This window comes from Phyllostomus hastatus, unplaced genomic scaffold, assembly GCF_019186645.2.
Source record: "Phyllostomus hastatus isolate PE091 unplaced genomic scaffold, TTU_PhHast_1.1 phas_contig_198, whole genome shotgun sequence".
In the NCBI taxonomy this organism is placed as follows: Eukaryota; Metazoa; Chordata; class Mammalia; order Chiroptera; family Phyllostomidae; genus Phyllostomus; species Phyllostomus hastatus.
In genome coordinates, this window is record NW_025333715.1 from 3102360 (window position 1) to 3124028 (window position 21669).

A 21669-nucleotide genomic window follows, 5' to 3' on the forward strand; every position below is an offset into this window, starting at 1 on the left:
TGCAGCTCTGGTCCCAGGTTGGGGGCGCACAAGAGGCAGCCACACATTGATGGTTTCCTCCCCCTCTTTCTCCCTCCCTTCCCCTCTCTCTAAAAAAAAATAAAAACCCTTTAAGATAAGCTAGAAATTCGAATTTTGAGTGCGAGCTGCCCCTGAGGCCGGAGGCCCACTCGGCAGAGACACGAGCCGCAGGTCGGGGGACAGAGGGGCGGGGAGCCGGCCCGCCCGGAGAGGGAGGAAACCCGACAGGAAGGCACTCACTCCAGCCGGGGCCGGGGGGCACCCCCTGCAGCCCTGGACATCGTCATACGGCGCCGTTTTTTCCTGAGAACTGACAGGAAATTTAACTTTAAAAAATAAACTTTTTGCACACGTGACTAAGTGTATCTCAGAACTGTGACGGTGAGAGGCACTGGGTGTGTCAGGTGGAACAGGCGTCCCCCCAAAATGTCCACATCCTCCTTCCCGGGACTTGTGACAGGCGTGACCGGAGCCCAAGGGGGCCTCCGGGCTGCAGGCAGCACTGGGGTGCCCACTCAGATGGCTGCGTGAGAAACCAGGACAGCGGCCTGGCGCACCGGGCGGGCCCAGCACGACCACCAGGGCTCGGGCAGGGTGGACAGGCGACGGCCCGAGGGAGCCCGGCAGGTGCCCGTGGGCAGCTGTGGGGGCTCAGGCCAGGCCGTCGGCCGAGGAAGGCGGGGAGGTCAAGACCAGGACGTCCGGGGGACCCAGCCCGGGAGCCCCTCCCGGACCTCCTCCTGCAGGATGGCTGTGCCGTGCTGTTTAGCCGCCACGTTTGCCGGCGTGGCTGGAGCGGCGGCAGGCCCCCAGCGCAGCGGCAGGTCCAACGGGCGTGGCTGTCGCTGTCCGGAACGCGCCTGCCCTCTCTGCCGCGTGTCCCAGAGCTCTCACGTGGTCCTCCCCCCCACGCCCCCACGTCTCAGTGGCCCGAACAGCCGGCCCTCGCCCTCGCCCTCGCCCTGCCACAGCCAGCACGTGCGGGCAGCGCTCGCCGCCTCCGCACGGGCTTCCCCGGGCGCTGCTGGACGCGGACGCTGGGAACCGGCGCAGACGCGCTGAGTCGAGGGAGGAACGGGGAGACCCTGCGGGGCAGGCACCCGAGCGAGGACACACACGGGGACCTGACGGCCTCCCGCCCCCGGGGGGAGCCAGAGAGCAGCCCTGGCCGGGAGAGCCAATCGCCTCCACAGGGCATCTGAGTGTGTGTCTCGAAAATTTATTGAGGTGGGTTCCCACGGGGCGACGGGCAGACTCGCTGGCACGTGGTCGCGTGGAGAGCGGGCCCGTGGCGCCAGGGGGCTCGCTGCCGCCCGAGTCCCCCCGCTTCTCCTGGGCGCGCTGGAGGGCGCTCCGCCGCGGCTACAGGAACCGGATCCCGGCCCCGAACTGGACGCCGTCACACACCCTGGGAAAAGGGCAAAGAGTCAGTGGTGGCGCCGGTTCCGCGCGCCCTGCCGCCCTCTGAGGCACCCCCGCCTCACAGCCCCGGCCCAGACGGCCCTCTTGTCCATGCCACCACCACCTGGGCGCCGATGCCCAGCCCAGCCCACCCGCCTGGCCGTCACCGGTCTCCAGCGACGGCGCCCAGTCAGGGAGCAGAGGCCTGCAGCCCGATCGGAGGCGCGGGATGAACCCTGGGGGGTCTGCGGCCGCACACCTGTGATTAACCCCCGCCTGCCCGCGGCCGGGCTCGAAAATGAAGACTAAATCCCGACAACGTCGCTCAGACGCCACCAAACCCTGGTGCTGGCGCCGCACGCGCACAGGGCAGGCGAGGGCCCCCCCCAGCGCGCCGGCGACCCTGTGCAGGAGCCACTGCCCCCAGCCGCCACCGGCTGCAACCTCCGGCCTCAGAACACTGCGCTCACGGCCGGCCGCTCCCCGCAGAGGACACCACCCCGAGGTGCATCTCTGAAACACCGAGTTCAGAGTTAGCCGGGGCAGAGGGAGGGGAGCCTGAGCCGGGGAACCCGGCCGTTCCTGTCAGGACCACGCGAAAAACAGGCCAGGCCACGGGGCTCCCCAATCAGCGACATTGACTTCTTGGGGCACAGTGACACCCAGTGGCCTCCAGCAGCCACGCAGCCACGGTGCCGGCCTGGCGGCTGCGCCAGCTTCCAGTCTGCTGGGCCTGGCCCAGTCCCTGGGGCCAAGGAGCGCCCGGGCAGGGGCTGGCAGCCCCGCCTGCGGCCTGCCGCTCTCCCGGCCGGCGGGCAGGGCGGCGGGCGGCCCCCAGAACTGGTCCTCGAGCCGGTGAGACACGGTGAGGCCACAGCTGAAACCCGCACAGGCACTCGTCTGCAACAAGACCTCGGCAACGTGCGCGTCCTGGCGTCGCTGGACTGACACTGAACGCCCTGAGCGCACGCCAGCCCCTGCGGCCGCCCTGGGCGCCGCCTGCGTCCTCTCCGGGGCGGGACTCAGCTGAGGCGGACTCGGCACGGAACAAGCAGGACAAAAGCTCTGGGGGCAGGCCGGCAGGACGAGGTGCCCCCCCCTCCCGCTCAGGGCCGGGGTGCAGAGGCAGCCCCCGCGGCAGTGTCCGTGCTCTGGGCCCGACGACAGAGACCCAGAGAGGCTGAGCGCCTCCCCCCGTCGCTCGGCCGCAGAGAGCCCACTCGGGCTGTGCGGCCGCACCCTTCCCGAGTGCGGAGCGGGGAAACAGTCAGGGCAGCGGCGCCCGCAGGCCCTGAAGGAGGGCTCTGACACCCGGGCGCCGTGGCAGCACTGCAGCCAGCACCGGCCTCCCGGTGCGAGGGGAGGGGGCGGAGCCTCCCAGGGGGGAGCGGGAGCTGGGGGCAGGCATGGGCCGCGCCTGTGCTCTCACTGGACGTCACTGAGAGCCCGCTGCTGCCGGGGCCGCCCTTGAAATGGCCCGTCGCCCACCACGCTGGGGTCGGAGACACCCACCACGCTGGGGTCGGAGACGCCGGGGACAGCATTCCCTTCAACAGCTGAGCCTCGGAGCCGGCTACGAGACAGAGAGCACCACCCTTGGTGGCAGCGGGAGTGTGGACAGAACGCCGAACAGGAAAACACAGCCTGCAGTGCTGGGCACAGAGAGGCGTGAAAGGAAGGAGACAACTAACACTACGCAGTGGGGGGCATGCCCGTGTCCCCCAAAACACGCGCACTGAAGCCCTGACTCCCGCCAGTGAGGCGGGGCCTTCGGGAGGTGACTGGGCTCAGAGGAGGCTGTAAGGGCGGGGGTCCCCATGGTGGGGTTTGCTTCCTTGTAGGGCAGCCATCTGCTGCCAGGGACCGGTCAGCCGGCACCCTGACCCGGCCCTCCAGCGCCCAGGGCGGCGAGGCGCTGTCTGAGCCCCGAGCCCACCTGTCCTGTGCCAGCAGCCCAAGCCGGCGCTGCACTGGACACGCACTGCACCGACGACACTTGTGGGTTCTCACAGTCGACACCGTGCCCGCCCAGTAGCGCAAGAAGTGCAGTTCATCTCCGTGGCTGTGAACGGGCCCGCTGCTACCCTCACCCGTGGACTAGGGAGCCAGCCCCGCCCAGCACAGTCACTGGGGGAGGGAGGCCACGGTGGCGGGGCCCCTGCGCCGAGAGAGCCGGGCGCGCAGCTCCGCCCTCCAGCCTGGTCCCGGGCCTGCGCAGCCACCCCGGCGACACCGCACTCCGGGTGCAGGAGTGACAGGGCATGGCGACCCCTCCGGCCGGACCTTGAGGGGCAACAGTGAGTGCAAGCAGTGCGGGGGGGGGGTGATGGGGGTGCACCCTTGTCCTCCAAACCGGACGGAGAACACCCAATGGAGGAAAACACACGCTTCCATCTTCTGCTAACTCTTCAAACGCCTTGACCGTCAGAGGCCCCCAACCAGACCAGATGATGAGCCGAACAAAATGAAGGCAGGTTACGAGAGGCGCGGCGGGGCCGCGAGGGGCCGGCACCTACCTGTCGCCCGCCTGCACGCCCATGGGGATGCAGTAGTTGAGCTCCAGCCGCGCGATGTTGCCCAGCCGCAGCACCACGCCGGCTCCGTAGGACCAGCGGATGCACTCCGCCAGCTTCCGGAGGTGCGCGCGGGGCCCCTCCCCTGGAGAGAGAGGGGAGGGCGTGACCGACGGCCGGCCCTGTGCTTCCCAGGACACTGTCCCCCGCCTGCCCGCTCCCCCGCTTGCCGGGGCCTCGGCCACGCTCAGAGCCAGGCCTGGCCACCAGAGGGGGACACCCGGAGCGGGAGGTGGCCCGGAGAGGCCAGGGGGTGCTCCTCCTCGCTGTCTCAGGGGCCAGCCTTCTCAAGCCTGCGGGCCTGGTGCACTCGGTCCCTTTGCCCAGATGGCACCCCCCTCAGACCCCCCGGGGGAGCCCAGCTCCAAACGTCAGTTTGAGGGTCTTCTTCCAGACATGCCCCGCCTCCCCCTAGCTGGACACGCCCACTGGGAGTCTCCCTGGCCCGCAGCCCCTTGAGAACGTGGCCAGACCGTGGCCGTGACGACGGGCAGAGGGCTGGTGCTCCAGACACGTGTGCCGGGTAAACAGAGACGGTTCCCGGCCAGACAGCGTCCCTTGGGTGCGATCCCCCTCCACCAACAACCGCGCTCTGGGCCAGCGTCGGGCATGGTGGGAGCACACGTAAGGCTCAGTCCTTCCACGTGAAGGCCACGTCTCGTGGACAGACACACAGCTGTCTGGACCCGTCTTGGCCCCGAGCAGCCCGGCTTACCGTAGTTGAGGTTGCAGAGGTTCCCCGCGTTGAGGAAGAAGTGGGTTCTGAAAAGCTCCCCGAAGCCGCCCTGGCCCGGCCGGAACGGGAGCGGGGTGTACAGGTGCAGGCCACCGGCCCAGTACGCCTCCCCGCCCAGGTAGTCTCCTAAATGGGGGGGTGGGTGCAAACAAAACAGGGTCTCACAGACGTGGCCCCGCACTGTCCCCACACAGCACCGCAGTCATCACAGTAACACTGTAATCACTGCGGATGGAGCCAGGCGCGTACAGGAAATATCCTGGGGATCACTTCCCAACTGCCTACCTACTATGCTGCACGCCCAAAACTAGTGTAAAACAATGAGAACGTGACAGTGCTCCTCTCCGGCTCACGGCCGGTGGGCACGCGGAGCGGCACGGCTGTTGTGGGAGCCGGTCGGCCGGACTCCCACCGAGGACTCGGCAGCTGCGCTCCTGGGCGTTTCCCTGGACGGACCGGAACCCGCGTCCGCACAGAAGCTGCACGTGAACGTTTCCGTCAGCTCTGCTCCGGCTGCCGAAACCCGGACGCCCCGGAGCTGACCGAGACGCCCGTCCACGGCCGAGAGGACACTCGAGCTGCGGTGCATCAAAGTGTCACTCCGCTGTCCACTCCACTGTCATACGGAGCGTCCTCCAGTGATACACACGCCTGGCGATAAGCTCCCGGCAGACTAGGAGGAACGTCGAGCGCACGTCCGAGAGCCACTGCGCACCGGCAGACCCACGGGGCGGTCCCCGCGTGCACCGCGGACGGAGCTGGCGGCCGCGTGTCGCCACTGGCTCGGTGGCAACGACAAGTGCAGCCCAGCAGCGCAAGACGCCAGCGGCGGGGCCACCGGGGAGCCCTGCGCTCTCCGCCCAACCTCCCGCGAACCTGACGCCGCTCTCCAAAGTGACACGTACGCGTTTTTAAAGTTACAGCATGTCAGCAGGAGAAGACCCACAGCCGTCCTTGTGAAAACCCTCTCCGCTCTTGGTCACTGGCGGAGATGCAGGCCGCGCGGGGGTAGGTGCGCAGACCCCGCGAGCACGGAGCTACGGGTCCAGCCGCCACGATGCCCACTCGGCCATCACCCGGGGGCGGGACCGCAGGTCGGCAGCGTGCACTTTGCCCTTGACAGGCTCCTACAATGCCCCGGACAAGTGTCGTCCCAGGCCCGCAGCGTGGCAGACGCTGCGCGAGGTGCGGACTCCACGGCGGCAGTTCGGACGAACGCACCCCTTCCCGAGCTGAGCCGCGGGCCGGCGGGGAGACTGACCTTCGCTCTGCGGCCCGACGCTGTGCATGCTGAAGCCGCGCACGCTCGTGGGTCCCCCGAGGTAAAACCTGGAACGGAGCGGAAGGGAAGGGAACGGCAGGCGTCAGAGGGACACCGTGGGCGACGGTCTCACGGCACCGCAGATGAGCTCCCTGGGTCCGGGTCCCGCGAGGACAGGCGTCGGGGAGGACGCACAGGGTGCGGTGGACTTCGTGCGTCCCTCCTCACCCTCTCCCCCACTTGCACCGTCCTCTGCACAGCGGTGCGTCCCCGCTCACTCCCTCCCCCACTTGCACTGTCCTCTGCACAGCGGTGCGTCCCCGCTCACCCCCTCCCACACCTGCACCGTCCTCTGCACAGCGGTCGTGTTTGAACGTAAGGGCCTCCCTACTGGCAGCCTCAGAGTTTCTGCTACTACCAACAGAGCCACAACGGACACCCTTGTACATACGTCTCCGCAGATGGCTACATATTTTTGTGAATTATGTTCACGAAGGTGAAGCTGTTAGGTCCCAGGGTTTAGAAATTAAAAAATTTTATATTCCCAAACACCTAAAAATGCTGAACTAGTTTAGGCTAAAACAACATCTGAATGCACGCCAGGCTGAAGAAGGAGCTTCTCGCCCTGGAGAACAACTGGGAGTGTTTCAAAGCAACCAGGACCGCCCCACCCCCTGCTGGCAGGAGTGTGAACTGCGGCCAGCCTCTGAAAAGCAGCCCCCACCCCATCACCCCAGCCCGTCCCCCTCCTGCTGCCCGGAAGACTGTCCCTGGGCTTTGGAGACCCGACTCCACGTGAAAACAGAATGAACACAGTTCCTGACAACACCACACTCTTCAGTGTTGTTCACGTGCCAATAAAGCAGCACTGAGATGCTGCTGATGAGAGACTTCTCCCGGCCTGGGGGGGGGGGCGGTTCACTCCACGATCTCCCTGACCCTTCCAGGAAGCAGGGGGACACGTCTGCACACAGAACGCAGCACGCCAACAACCCGGCAGGGGCGTGCGTGTAAACCGGGACACGCACACACAGACACACGTCCACAACATGGACCGGACAGAAGACGGCCCACATGTTAATCACTGATTATTTTTTTTTACTTCCTTAAATGTTTCTGCACTTTTATATTTCTGCAACCGTGCATGAACTGTATCCTTTCGCACCCAAAGGAGAATACAAATTCTTTAAAAAAGTTAACCCCCTCTCCCAAAAAGGCAAAAACACCAGGTGTGAGGTGTGCTGGGGGTTTTGAAACCAACTTAAGCATGAACACTAAAATGAGTGCTGGAACATTCGCTCTCCTAGATAAGCGTCTCTGGAATGTCTTACAAGAAACCAGCCAGAAAGAGCCAAAGGAAAACACCCGATCACCAGCGCCCCCCGCCAGCCCCGGCTGTGGGCTCGGCGGCCTGCGAACTGAAGGTTCGATTCCCGGTCAGGGCGCAGGCCTGGGCTGCGGGCCAGGCCCCCAGTGACGGGCGTGCAAGGGGCAACGGGTCCTTGTTTCCCTCACACGTCGACGTTTCTCTCCCTCTTGTTCTCCCTCCCTCCCCTCTCTCTACAAATAAATAAAGCATAAAATCTTGGTCACTACTCACCTGTCAGCAATACTTGATGGTTTATCACCGATGGGTACCAGCATTCCGCCCCAGAGAGATGCCGAAAAAACCTATTGAAACATAAACGAGCAGCCGTTTGTGTCCAGCATCCCTCTCCTCGCCGGGAGCGTCAGCAGATGGAGAACTCGGGGCCCGGGCCTGCTGTGACGGAGGGGGCGAGCCCAGGAGGGAGTCTGCGTCACCCAGACCCTCGGACTTGGCCTAAAAGGAGGGCGGATTGAGAGCTCGCGGCCCCCAGGTGATGCAGGTGCCGGCATTCCGGCCAGATACTCACAGAGTCCAGTACGAGCTGTTTATTCAGCTGCAGCTCAAAGTCTTCTTTTATGAAGTTCACGTCCCCGCCGGTGTAGCCGGCCAGCTCCTGGGGGAGGGGCCACCATCAGAGAGGAGCGGGGGACTCGCTGCCCAGGTTCCACCGCCCGGGTTCCGGGGCAGCCTCGCGGCGGCCACCACTTGTGGTCGCTGCAGCACCTCTGTCTGCTGGCGGCCGCGCCCAGCCCGTTCTCGGTGGGGCCGGGGCCTGGCGGGGGGACGCGGACCGCCATGCGTCCTGAGGAACCACAGAGCACACAGGTCCCACAAGTGACAGAACGAGGGCAACACTAACACCTTATCACAGAGCTCGTAGCGAGTGACACGGCTCGCGTGGCCCAATCAGGGCGTGAAGAAAACCCGCCAGTCTTCCACGATCTGGCACGGTGCGTGCAAACCCGATTTCCAGCTGCTCCTCTGACACTGAAGACTGGCCAGACCCAGCCTCGGCGCCCCACCCCGCCACCGGCTGGCCCCTGCCCGGAGTTGTCGGGGGAACCACTCACACCACAGCACGATGCTTCCCCCTCCACCCCCGACCCAGGCAGGGACCCGGCAGAGGCCAGAAGGCTCCGCTCACTCTGCGGTCAGCGAGGGCAGAGGCCAGGTCCCTGAGAGGGGACCGACACCCTCGCAAGCCACTCTGGAGGGACGTTTACGATTAGGAGAAGCTGTTCCATTGGAAAACAGGCCTCCCAACCCCGACCCCCGGCCCCCAGGGCGCAGGTGCGCAGGGGCAGGCTCGCTACCTGGTTGACTTTCAGCAGTGCGCCTCTCTTGGGTAGGATGGAGGAGTTCCGGGAGTCGATGACCATGGCGTGCTGCAAGACACCGGTGCCGCGGCCCTCAGCTCGGACGGGGCTGAGAAGCGGCGACCCCACTGCGCGCAAACGCTGTGCCAGGCCTCGTGCCAGCACTGCCGAGCCCTTGCCGCGCCCCACCCCACGGAAGCCCCGTGAGGGAGGCGGGAGCCCCATCCACGCCCCACACGAGGGGTCTGGGGGCGGGACAAACGCTCCTCGCTCACTCACCAGGGGTGGGCTGCGCCCCCACCGCCTGGCCGGTTCTCCAGGGGCTCAACCGGGGTCAGCCCCACAGCTTCACCTGTCGGCTCGCGCACACCTGCTCCCACACACCTGCTCCCGCTACCACCACCATCGCTGAGAAACAGCAACAGGCGGCGCCCACCAATTCCCCAAGCGACCGGCCGCACCGCGCTGGCCGCCCCATCTGTGACACCCCTCAGTCCGCCCTGATGGGGCGACGGCGGTGTCCCAGCGCACTCGGCGGCCTCGGCCCGGCCCCCCCACGCCCACGCGCACCAGCGGAGCCCTCACCGAAAGCGACGACTTCAGCGAGTGGCCGCTCTCCTGGCGGACGGCGAAGGACGCCGTCCTGGCGAGGCAGCCCAGCTCCCGCCACACGCCCTCCCACTTGACGGTGTGGCTGGTCCTCCACAGGGGGAACTGCAGGCACAGGGGCGGGCGGTCAGCCTGCCGGGGCCGGACGGGGGGGCGGCGCCGGACAGGCCTTATCCTGGGGGAGGGGGCAGCCCCCGGGCTGAGCGCTGCTGCGTGCACCTCTGTAACCGACGGGCTTCCTTCCACCCAGAGACCTTCCGGCACCCCCCCACCCGGCCCGTCAGCCCCTGGGGAGGAGCGAGGGGACGAGGTCACGGTGGCGTGAAGACCACCCTTCCCGCAGCCAGAGGCCCGAGCCACGGGGGTTCCCGGGGCCTGCAGGTGGGACCCGGCCTTCACTCTCCAGCTCAGGTGTTGCCTAGTGGCCTCGGAGGAGCCATGGGGACAGGCCCCAGCTCGGGGGGAGAGGGTGGAGGGCAATCCAGCAGCTATGCCAGTGTGGGAGGGATCCGGCCTCTGAGGGGTCACTGCTGTCCCCGGCCAGCCCCCACTGGCTGTCTCAGGGAGCCCAGGACAGGGGCGCCGTGTCTGCCCTCTGGCGCCGAGGACGGACAACCGGAGCACCACTCACACTGTACTCCGCCGAGACGCCCCGGTCCGTCTCCCGAAGCGAACTCCACGGGAACTGCCCGGTGACCTTGTACAAGTTCACGGAGAAGCTAGGGGGCAATGAGACAGGGCGTTACCCGCTGGGCAGGGGCCACAGTCGCCCACACTCGGCACGGCAGACGGAGAAACGCACTTCGGGGCGCCTCTTCGTGGGGGGGGGACACACACGGCCGGGGTGCCAGCCGGCTCCCCGACAAGCAGCCCCTCTGACGCGGAACTGGGCCCCTGCGCTCAAGAGTCTGCCTGGCTTCCTACTTTCTCTGGAAGTTTCCGGGCTGTGGTTTGAAGAAGGACAGGCCGTAGGAAGTTTCCTTTGTTCCGTAGGAAAACTGAAACGTCACCTTCTCCGCCCGGCCCAGGACGTTGGGCAGCTTGAGGCCGAGCACCTGGGGGGAAGAGAGTGGGGTTTGGGGAGGGGGGAAGGGAGGGAGGGAGGGAGGGAGGGAGGAAGGACGGACGGACGACGGCTCCCTGGGAAGGCCGGGGCTGGCGAAGGGGCGCCTGAGAAGCGGGACACACGACGGAGGCTGCGGCTCTGGCAGGGCCACCTGCCACCGCTCTGGCTCCGTAAAGCCTGTCGGTGCAGCGCGTGCGCCCGGTGCACCCCTCCCCCACCCCGACCGACCCGAGGGGCCGGCCACCCCCTCCCCCACTGCACTGGGAGGTGCAGGGAAACCAGCTGTGGTTGGGGGGTTGGGGGGGGACGGGGACAAGAAACTTAACGTGAACACCCCCAAACCATCCCTCCGTCACTGCTGACGTCCCCGCTGCTTTCAAACAACCCGAAGCTCATGACGCCGCTGCCGCCGCCAGGCTCTGGGAGACCGAGGAGAAGCTGCGGTGTCTCCTCTCGCGCGCGGGGGGGCAGGGGCGGGACAGGGTCTGCATGCCCACCCGCCCGTCTCCCCAGGACGCAGCCCCTCTGCGGGGCGGGAGAGCCCGGGCCGTCCGTACCATGCTGCCCTCGTTGTTCCCGACCATGGTGTTGTAGCTGCCCGTCAGCCTCCTCAGCTCGGTGACTTCGAAGGTCACGTCCAGCCCGTTGGGGAGGGCGTCGTCGCCTGGGGGAGGGGCAGGCGCGCCGCGGTGAGGGGTGAGGCCCGCGGAGCGTGCACAGGCGTCCCACTGCTGCAGGGCAGTGAGGGCTGCGTCTGCTTCACAACCCCCTTTGGCAACCCCGCCCGCCATTCTCAAGGTCAAGAACACGCTGCCACCCACGGTCACCCCCGCCTCCACGCCCAAGCAGCCGGCCCCGTCGCTGCGGCCGAGAACCCGGAACACAGACTCCGCCGCAAGGGCACAGCCCCGGCAGCACCGCTGGCCAAGCACGCCGGGTTTGCTTCTGTCCTACCAGTGGGGGGGACCCCAACGCCACCTGGGGTCTCAACTCGACCGACACTAAAATGGGGCATTCCCTGAGGGACCCCAAGTGGGACCCCTGTCACCCCGAGAGAGAAGCAAGAGCCGAGATATGCCCGCTCGGGAGGGGTCACTTCGGTCCTCCTTCAGGCTGGGGGTGGGGCCCGAACCCGGTGCCGCCTGCCAGCCACCGAGTGCCCGGTGCCGGGAAGCAGGGCTGGGCTCCCAGGCCGTGGGCCGCTCCCGGGAGGGAGGGGCCGACCCTGACCCCGGCCGGACAGGACATGCGCCGCCGCCGGGGGAACTGTCACACACGCAGACGCCCACGCCCTGGCTCCCGAATACTGATTCCGCTGGTCGGGGCACGTCTTTTCACTGTGTCCTAGATCGACAGATTCTGTCATTTAAAGCAGTTTCGGGTCCACAGAGAAGCTGGAAACACAGCAGCTTCCCTACCTCCCCGCACACACTTCCTGTCACTGACACGTGGCACTGGTGTGGCCGCGGCCACGGCCGACCTCACAGTCAGACGGTGCTTTTCAGTGCTGTGCGGCCTGCCCTCACGGGGTTCACTCCCACTGTGGTCCATTCTGGGGGGCCCACCGTCACCGGCTCACACAGAACGGCCTCGCTGCCCCGATCCACAGGTTCCTAACAGCGCCCGGCAATGCCGGCGTGCAGCCGGTGACCACTCGCCCAGTGGGCCAGCCAACCACGTACGTGTCCCCCTCGCAGCAGACAGGAGGGTGCAGAAGCCAGCGCCGCCACCGAGACCAGCCTCCGCGAGCAGCACAGACCTCCCTGGTCTGCCCTGGGGCACGTCGTTAAACTCCCTAGCCCGTTTCCTTAGCTGAAAATCGTTCTTTCTAAAAGAGTAACAGTGCCCAGGTGTCCGTGAGATTCATCCGGGTCACAGACACAAACCCTCACACAGAGCTGAGCACAGCATGACTATCACAGTGAGGGTGCAGCGGCGGCTGGCTGTCTCCCCGTGTCCTCTGCCCTCGCTCAGCTGGCATTGCGGCCGGATTGCTGGCCGCGCCCCCAAAGCCCTGCTTCCATCGAACGTTCATTCCTGCCAAGCCCTGGGCCAGGGCAGTGCTGTCGGGCTGGGGCCGCAATCAGAAGCGCGGTTCCAGCCGTAGGCGAGCCCTCACTCCCCAGCTGACTGCACTGCCCGGCTTCCCTGCACCAGGCTGAGCTCCTCTGGGCTGGTGGGGTCGGGGGGAGGGGCGAGCCCTTCCCTCCTTTCCTCCTTCCCAGCGCCCGGGACGGGGAACGTGGGTGCTGGAATGGTGCTCAGCCACCACGGGGACCAGAGGACGCTGGGGACGGTAAAGTGACGAGACCCCATGGGAAAACCACACTAGCCCCAGGAGACCGCAGGAGCAGAGCTGTGACAGCAGCCCCAGACCGTCTCCCACAGCAAACAAACACACAAACAGAAACTATAAACGGGACTCTGATCCATAGTGCCCCCCTCTTTTCAAAGCACACATTCAGATGGGGTCCACAAGGGCCCCCCGGACACCTGCTGGGCTGGGCGACCCCGAGTATCACCTGGCTCCCGCCCCCGGACCCTTCTCAGACCCCTGGCACCATCCCGGGTCCAGAGGACAGTGTGTTCACAGTGCGCCCGCCCTCCCCGGGCCTGACACACAGACCCAGTTACTCCCCGGGACTGCGGACCACCGAGGCCGGGCCGCCTCTGCCGGGACACGCACACCGCCTCCGTGACCCCGGGGGGCGGGGGGGGAGGGGCACCACGGAGCACGACACGCAGCACGCACCTTGGCACGTGTCGATGAGAACATCCACTTGCTTAAATATCCCCAGACGGAGCAGCTTCTCGCGGGCCTCGTGAGACTTCCGCATCACCTGGGCGGCGGGAGAGCCAGAGAATGTGTCTGTCCGAGGCCGGGAAATGCGACAGGGGCCCCGGGCCCGGGCTGGCGGTTGCCGCCGCGTGCTGGCGGGTCCCTGAGACGAGAGCGCCCCTCGACCAGACGCCCGGAGGAAGGGACAAGGCAGGAGGGGCGACAAGGAGTCCCACTGGGAGAGCGGAACGCAGGCAGGGTGACCACACCACCCCTTCTGCGCGAGCAGACGGACCCACGGGCCGCATGAGAGAGCACCCGGCCGGGCAGGCTTTCCCGGCGAGAGTCTGCACCGGCCGCCGACCCTCACGTCTGCAGAAAAGGGTGCCCTCAGGTCTGCGCCCACAGCGTCTCTAACGCATCCGAGTCTCCCGGCCACCAGGCTGCTTTCCCCGTCCAGAGCGGTCCTCTCCGCCGCCAGGAGGCCTCCCGGCCAGAGGGACGGTGGGGGTGGGAGGGGAAAGCACCCGGGGAGCCCAGAGGGGAGGACCCACCGTCGGAGCAGAGCGTGGGGCTTGCCCTCAGGAGCAGGGTGAGCCCGAAGAGCTTTCAGCGGCGGGGAGACGGTGGCATGCCGCAGGACTGCAGCTGACCACCTGGGCGGACGTGGGGGGGAGGGAAGTGGACACGGAGAGGGCAGGAGGGAAGTGGACACGGAGGGGCAGGAGGGAAGTGGACCCAGAGGGGGCAGGAGGGAAGTGGACACGGAGGGGGCAGGAGGGAAGTGGACACGGAGGGGCAGGAGGGAAGTGGACACGGAGGGGCAGGAGGGAAGTGGACACAGAGGAGGCAGGAGGGCTCCCACAGCAGGCCTGGCAGCTCAGGGCGGCCGGACACGCCCAGGGCACAGTGTCCGATGGGAGGATGGACGACGCCCAGTTCGGAGGTGGGAGTCCGGGGACAGTCACGGGCTGGGTGGGGCAGCTGAGAGGTGAGAGGGGCTACGGACAGACGGTGAGGCTCTGGGCTCTCCACTTCTCGGTGCCACAAGAGAAGTCGGGGCTGGGGGGCAACGAGGAGTCGGGTTTCCCGCTCGGGGTGGAGGCGTTTGCGGCGACCCCACGAGGAAAGGCCGAGTGGGCGGTCGCACAGTCAGGGCTGAAGCTCAGCGGAGAGGACATGGGTGGAAACGAGGGCGAGGGGCGCTCGGCTGAGAGGCCGCGGCTGAAACCAGCGGCGGACGAGCTCGCCCCGGGACCGGCCCTCGCAGGAACCAGCACTTCAGGGCTCGCGAGGGAAGGGGCTGCCAGCGGGCTAAAGTGGACGTGCCGGGGCGGGGAGCAGCCCAGGAGAGCGTGGGGCCCACGGCACCGAGGGAGAGGCGGCGTCGAGCGAGGAGGAGGAAGAAGACACAGGCACGTTCCAGAAGCAGCAAAGCAAGGAGAACACATTCGTCGAGACAGTGAGAGCAGGGAGACGCCCCTCCCCAGGGACAAGGGCGGATGCAAACCAGCGTAAGCCTGTGGGAGGCGCCTGCGGAGCTGGGGGGTCGGCCTGGGGCACCAGCGCCCCCTGCGGGGCGGGAGGTGAGGGCCAGGGCACAGAGGCTGGGGCGGGGGCGGGGCACGGGGCGGGGCACGGGGCGGGGGGCGGGGGCGGGGCACGGGGCGGGGGCAGGGGGCGGGGGCGGGGGGCGGGGGCGGGGCACGGGGCGGGGTGCGGACACGGGGGAGTCGCCGCATCTCCGGAAGGCAGTGGAAAAGTCACGGAGCGGAGAAAATACTTGCCTCAATCAGGTTTTTGGCCTTAAAAACGTCTCCGATCTCATACATGATGATGTCATCCTTCGTCCTTCCGAGCCCATCGAAGTGAACGTGCTGGACCACCACCTGGACGGGGCGAGAGGACACGGGCGGCTGAGCGGGGCGGGGCTCGGGGCGCGCATGGGCGGGGCTCGGGGCGGGGCTCGGGGCGCGCAAGGGCGGCAGGCAGAGGGCAGAAGACAGCGTCTGCCGTCACTTCCCAGGGCTTCCTTCCAAGGCCGATACCCACACTGCTTCCTCCCAGCCCGTACTCTGCTCGTTTTTCACACCTTTCCAAATAACCGGTGACTTGAACTTAGCCTCTGCTAGGTCTGTGCTTCCCGTGACAAGGCCGTGAGTGAGGTCTCTGAGCCCAGATGGCCAGGGACCACGTCGGCCCCAGACCCGGCGGCGCAGAGGCCCCTCCCTGCATGCGCCCCCCAGCGTCCCCCCGAGCACGGGCCCCGGCGCGCCGACTGGGGCCCGGCTTCACACCGCGGGCATCCCGCCCGAGACCTCGTGCGGTTGGCACAGCGCGGTGCCGGCTCCGAGCCCCGCCCCGTCCCCTCGCGGGACGGTACACTCTTCAGGAGTGGGGCCGCCGCTCGCTCACCGCCGTCCCCGCAAACGCCGCTCCGCGCAGGGGATGGGCAGAGGTTTGTGTAAGCTGTTCGAGAAAAATGCACCGCCTGCCTGTGGGGCAGGGTCACTCCGAACACGGGGTGCAGCCGCAGACGAAGCCCAGAGTCCTGCCTGCGAGGGGCTCCCGTTTCAGCACAGCCGGGAAAAGGGCAGCGTGTGTAACAAAGTGGGCGGCACCGAGTCACGGGAAAATAACGCCGAGATAACAGGGAGAACCAGGGCAATGTCTAACTCGCAGGTGACTGGAATACCACACAGACAGCATCTTCGTGTAGAATTAGAGAAAACGTGCTTACGTTTCTTCAGCTGTCTTCCATTTTAAAAACAATAAAGTTTAAGAAATGTTTCACTCGCCCTGGCTGGCGTAGCTCAGTGGACTGAGCGCCGGCTGCGAACCAAAGCATCGCAGGTTCGATTCCCGGTCAGGGCACATGCCTGGGGTGTGGGCCAGGTCCCCAGCAACTGTACATTGATGTTTCTCTCTCTTTCTCCTTTCCTTCCCTCTCTAAAAATAAAATAAATAAAACCTTAAAAAAAAGAAATGTCTCACGCAAGAGGCCCTTTCCCTGGGAGCGGGGAGCAGAGTGCCAACCACGGCACCAATGGAGCCAGTCTTTGAAAAGCCTTTTTTAATGACATAAATACAAGGTGTGTTTGTCTGCACTTCCCACATAAACAGTCTAGGGAAAACTACTTGTCTAAAACTAGAAAGTAGTTAAAAACTAGAAACTAAAACAGTTAAAAACCATTTTAACTACGGACACGCTACTTTTCTAAGTCGCCAGCCCTCCAACACAGTTAGTTGGCTACAGGCTCTTCCCACGAAGCCACACTGGGGTCGAGCCCCTCCCCGCCCCCCCCCAGGGGTTAGGGAGGGCATGTCTCCAGTGACAGCCACAGGGTCCGGCAGAAGTCCCGTCTGCTCGAGGGTGGTCGGCAGGGGGACGCCTGATGTGGGTGTCACAACGCGCAGTTTTCATTTGCACAGGGCCCCTAAGAGGTCACGTGGTGTGCTCACTATGGTGTTACAGAAGCCAGGCCTGCAGTTCTGTGATAGCAAAGGGGCACTATTTGTGCCGGGCCCTGTGTCCGGGGCCCTCCAACGGAATACTCACATCTTTGTTTTCGAGGATTTCCTGTTTGGCTTCAGGTTCGACTTCAACAAATTCAGCTTCTTCTCCTAACCCCCCAAACTCAGGCCCACTGGCTGGGAGCGGCTCCAGACTCTGAAAGGGAAGGAGGAACCACAGATGAACGAACTTGTAAGGTACAAAACCCCAGAACCTTGGTCTTCAGCTGGCGCTCCAGAAAACTCCGTACCGCGGCTCCCTCTGGTAAGGGGAAGCGGGTGGGGGTGGGGGCCAAGGGCATCAGCTGCTGTTGAAGCACAAGTCTTATGATGGTGGCAGGGGGTCCTCGGTGCCCAGTGGATTATTAGTAAATAAAACAAAGATGAACTGTCCAGTACTGAAAGGGTCAGGCATGAACCTACAATGACGGTGTCCTGAACTGAGGATTATGGCTAATGTAGTTCTGAACATCTGAGGCCCTCTTGAAAACGAAAATAATATCAAAATAAGACGTCACAAAGACATATATCAGGAAAAGGAAAAAATGCTTTTCTGTTGTTAGAGTTTCTTAATTTTTTGAAACAAAATTGGATACATTTTAGGACAACTAATCACGCAGGCTGGCATCCCAAGTTACCGTAATCCATTGCTCCGGGCCCCGATAGATTTGTTTTGGTTCCGAAAGTCTCGGTCACACTAAGAGCAAACTGCCCATACAATAAACAGGTCAGGAAGAGGTCACATCCTTCGACCTGAACTGCCACCGGCTCAAAGGTACCACAGTGTCTCCTGAACTCGGCCTCCGCGGGCCGTGCCTGTCAGTCCTCTCGGGGAGACACGGTAGTGTGCACAGTATGTGTACAATAGGGTGTTTTACACACGTGCTTGCCCAGCCACAGGGACCCCCTGGCATGGACCTAGAGGTCTCACGTGGCACCGGGTGACTGTGCAGACACGCAGGTTTGGGGGAAACCAGGCTACCTGCTTCTGTGGCGGCCTCCTGCCTCCGCCCACTCTCTTCGGAGAAGCACTTCTGAGCGCAGAGCACCATCAGACCCCCACGGTGTGCAGGGTGAGGGGACCCTGGACCGCGGTCACCTTCCCCCGGGACACCCAACGGCCTCTTGTCAGCACACCCCAGTAACATCTCCAGTCCCTGGAAACGTAGTGACCTGGTGGCACCCTGTCCTCTCTCCCACCCTCGCCCTAAAAGACCCAGACGGTCCTCAGAAGCGCCTACCAGTTAGGATCCAGCTAGACTTCTTCCCAGGGTGCACAAGGAACTCACCGCAAGGCCCACGTGCACCCCCCGGCCCCCACATTCCTGTCTGGGCACACCGTGTGCTCTCTGCGAGAAACAGCTCCCCCCCAAGCGGCTGAGAGGGCCACTTAAATGGCATCTCCTCCGTGCACCGGCCCCGGCTTCTCCGGGTAGAACCAGTCCCTCCCTCCTTCAGAGGGACACCTGGACATCAGGAGCTCTCAACACTCCTTCCTGCTCTGTCGTATTTTTACCTGCCCCGGTGCGTCAGAAGTGCTCAAGTATTTGTGAAATGAGCCACCGGATGGAGTTTTTTCTTCTGCGTTATTTAATAAACGTTGTCCGAGTGCCTGGCGCTCGCTGAGCCTCGGGCTGAGCGCGGGGACGCTGCGGGGACCGGACGGACCGAGTCCCCGCCTCGCAGCCCTCGGGGCGGAAAAGGGAAGACCACGCAAGGCAAAGAGCACACCATGCACTTCATACCCTTCCACTCTCGGGGTGTGACATTTAAAAAACGGAATCGTTACCGTAGTTCTCAAACATATTAACAAATTAAAATAGTAACTTTTCCCTGTACCATTTTATAAGGGTGTTCTGTATTTAAGCTTACATAGTGCAAAAAGTGCACCAAATCTGTGCAAGCTGTGTATGCAGAGTGTGCACTAGGGTTACGAACATACGCACGTATTTGTCCCATGTAATCTGAATGTTAAACACATATGCTCCATCCGGGCACAGTTTATATTCCATGACGTTTTAACAAATCCATCGAGAGCCCTACAATTTCAGAGTATGCAATGAGGCTCACTAAACACCTGCCAGACCCGTTTGCCTTCTTCAATCTGAAACCCAGACTGTAAGAGGTGATGTCTTTACGACGGTACAGTTATGGCAAAGCTCGATGTCCCACATTAACTGTTACTTATCCACCAAATATTAAGAACCTACTATGTGACTAGCACTTACAAGATCCTCATCCTCGTAGAATTTATATTCCAGTGTCCGGAAGAGTAGGCACAGTGTTAAATATTTGGAAAAATAAATTAAAATAAATATCTGGATCTAGCCTCTAACCTTTAAGCTGATCAGCCTACACCAGCCAGTCGAATTTTACTGAGCACCAGGTGCCAGGCGCAGCGCAAAGCAATGTAACTACAGGCATTGGGCGTGAAATAAACTGAGTGAGTTGTGACCAGCATCTTTAAAGTGATATAGACTACAGTCAAATGGAACCTATTTAAAAATTACAGGTATTTGTGTAAATATTGTTTCACATGTGCACGAGGGAACTGGACAGAGAACACAAAATGTTTTCCTACTGTGAGTCTTGACCAGAAAGTCCACATAACACTGGCTACTGGAACAGAAAGACCAAACTAAATTAAAACACTTCTTGTCACATTAATGAAAGCAGCAGCCATCTCAGCATCAAAGGAGCTCAACAGAAGCAGATTTTTTTTTTCCTGTCTCCCTAGCACACGCAACGGTGCCAGCACAGAGCAGCCCACGAGTCAGTATCCCTAGAATAAATGGTTGCTTGCTTTGTTCAAGATGCTACAAAAGATGCAAGCCCAGTAAGATGCAGTTCCTACTTGTAACATCTAGAAACTGAGAATCTAAAAGGGTAAGATAAAAATGGAAACAGATAAAACAGGGCACCGGGGGAAAATGTCAAGGAAGTGAGCGGCACAACCACATGAGCGGAGGTAAGGGGAGGTCTAGCCGGAACTCGGTCCTGGGTTCTAAAAGAGGGGAACATTGTGACAGCTAAAGACGGGAAGCTGTGGGCGGATGATGGAAGAGGGAACGTGGTTCGGCAGTGCCGTCCAGAGTGTGTCGGAAAAGCAGCGGTGTGTCCTTTGAGTGAAAGACCTGTCAAGTCCTGCTCCGGAGCCTCGGCTGAGAAGTCTGGGATACATTTTTTGGAAGACGGTGGACAACGCCTGGGAACTCGGGAGCAGGGCAAGTGAAACCACCCCTGTTGCGGTAGGAGAGTCCTTTTCGGGGCTGGGACTCGGGAGGTCGGAGCTTTGGAACACTCTGAAGCTCCAACACTGCGCCCTTGGACAAAATATTCCTTCTCGGGCTGTCAGTGAAGATGACGACCAAGGAGAACAGTTTGGCAAGCAGTTAGCTCGCGCCACGAACAAAGTAAGTACTTAATACTCATTGTCTTCCGATTCTCGCAACAGGCTGGTGAGTAGGCACTACTACCGCCTCCGCTTGAAAAGGCGGCACTAGGGCACCGGGAGGCTCCGTCTTGGACGGTAGCCTGTAGAAAGGGCTTCTAGATGGGTCTGGGTTGCATGGCTTCAAACGACACCTGCGGCTCCAGGAGGTTAGCGTGACTCCGGCAGCGGCTGATTGGGAGACTAGAAAAAGCGACCGGCGAGGAGACGCCTGAAACCGCTGTAGAAGCCAACGCAGAGAAGTCAAGCCACGGGGAGGAAAGCTTAACACTCTGCTCCAGGACATCACGGGAACTTCGCTACTCCTCTCAGGGCCACTGCCTCGCTGAGTGACCTTGGGCAAGTCAGGCCCCTTCTCCGAGTATCGGTTTCCTGCTCGGAGGTGTGCGGGACGCTCCGGAGGCGTCTTTACCGCCGCCGCGCCCCGCGCCCTGCGCCCTCGGGCCCCCCTGGCCAGGGGATCCCTGGGCGCAGCCGCGAGAGCGTCGCCACGCGGTGCCCTCCCAGAGGTCACACAGCCCGCTGGGCCTCTTACCCGGGCGTGCACCGTCCCCATGTTTCCCTCTGCGACCGCCGCCTCGCTGTACCGCCCGCGTCCAACCCAGGATCGGCTGGTGAGGGCAGAGGGCGGGGCCGCGGTGGCGGAGCTACCGGTCAGCGCGCCACCTACTAGCTGCCGGACGCGGCGCGCTGGGGGCGGCCATGATGTCCCTCTTTAGCCCCGCCCCCTGGCTCACAGCGCTTTAGTTCATTGGCTCTTTCAGAGCCTGTAACCCGGATGTTCTTGTGGACGCCGGGCAGCCCTGAAACGAACGCAGAGCGCCCAGTGGTGCTGCTGACAGAGCACAGTGCTGCGTGGGTCTCCGCTAGTGGCAGGTGTAGGGAGTTGCCTCCGGGACGGAGCGCACCATCTTCACCCAGGTGTCGCCCTTAGTCCCCCTGGCACCCCGGCCCCGTGGGTGGTGTGTTGTCCCCACGCTCATGCGAAGCGCCGAGGCTCCCCACACCCCGCATGCAGCCCTGGCCTCACCCAGCGTCGGAGCAGCACGAATCCGACTGCCGCCCTGGGCCCCTCCTGCTGGCCACACGGACCTTTCCAAGTCACTGACACTCCCTAGGGCTCAGTGTCTTTGTCAAAAGGAAGGTGATGGCCGCATCTGCTTCACAGGGTTGGATTATGGGCTCGCGCGTCAGAGACGGGGTGTAAAAGCGCCCGGCATGGTGCAGGGCACGCAGCGAGCAATGGGTAGTGACCATCATTCGTCCAGCTGCAACCAGCAAATAGTAGAGGGTCATCCCAGGGTTCAGATGGGGCCATTCACACTGAAGAACAAGAGGGCCTTGGGGCCTCATTTTTTTTAAAAAAGATTTTATTTATTTTTAGGGAGAGGGGAAGTGAGGGAAATAAACATCAGTCTTGTCTGAGCCCTAACTGGGACCAAACTTGCAGCCCAGGCAGGTGCCCTGACTGGGAATCAACTGGCGACCTTTGGCTTTGTGGGATGACACCCAACCAACTGAGCCACACCGGCCAGGGCTTGGGGTCATTTTCGTGGTGGAAACAGCCCTACCAA

At 63.4% G+C, this 21669-nt stretch overlaps 1 protein-coding gene across 1 annotated transcript; it reads right to left on the minus strand.

The window, feature by feature from the left end:
- Window positions 1-1220: 1220 nt before the first annotated feature.
- On the minus strand, window positions 1221-20821 carry SAMM50 (SAMM50 sorting and assembly machinery component). Its single transcript, XM_045835153.1, has 15 exons — window positions 20631-20821; window positions 16691-16801; window positions 14919-15020; window positions 13105-13192; window positions 10910-11016; window positions 10211-10341; window positions 9918-10005; window positions 9263-9391; window positions 8675-8746; window positions 7888-7974; window positions 7593-7663; window positions 5993-6060; window positions 4711-4857; window positions 3939-4080; window positions 1221-1429 (listed from the first exon to the last, which is right to left on the minus strand). The coding sequence occupies exons 1-15, from the start codon at window positions 20649-20651 to the stop codon at window positions 1384-1386; spliced, it is 1410 nt and encodes a 469-aa protein (XP_045691109.1). The 5' UTR covers window positions 20652-20821; the 3' UTR covers window positions 1221-1383.
- Window positions 20822-21669: the final 848 nt, after the last annotated feature.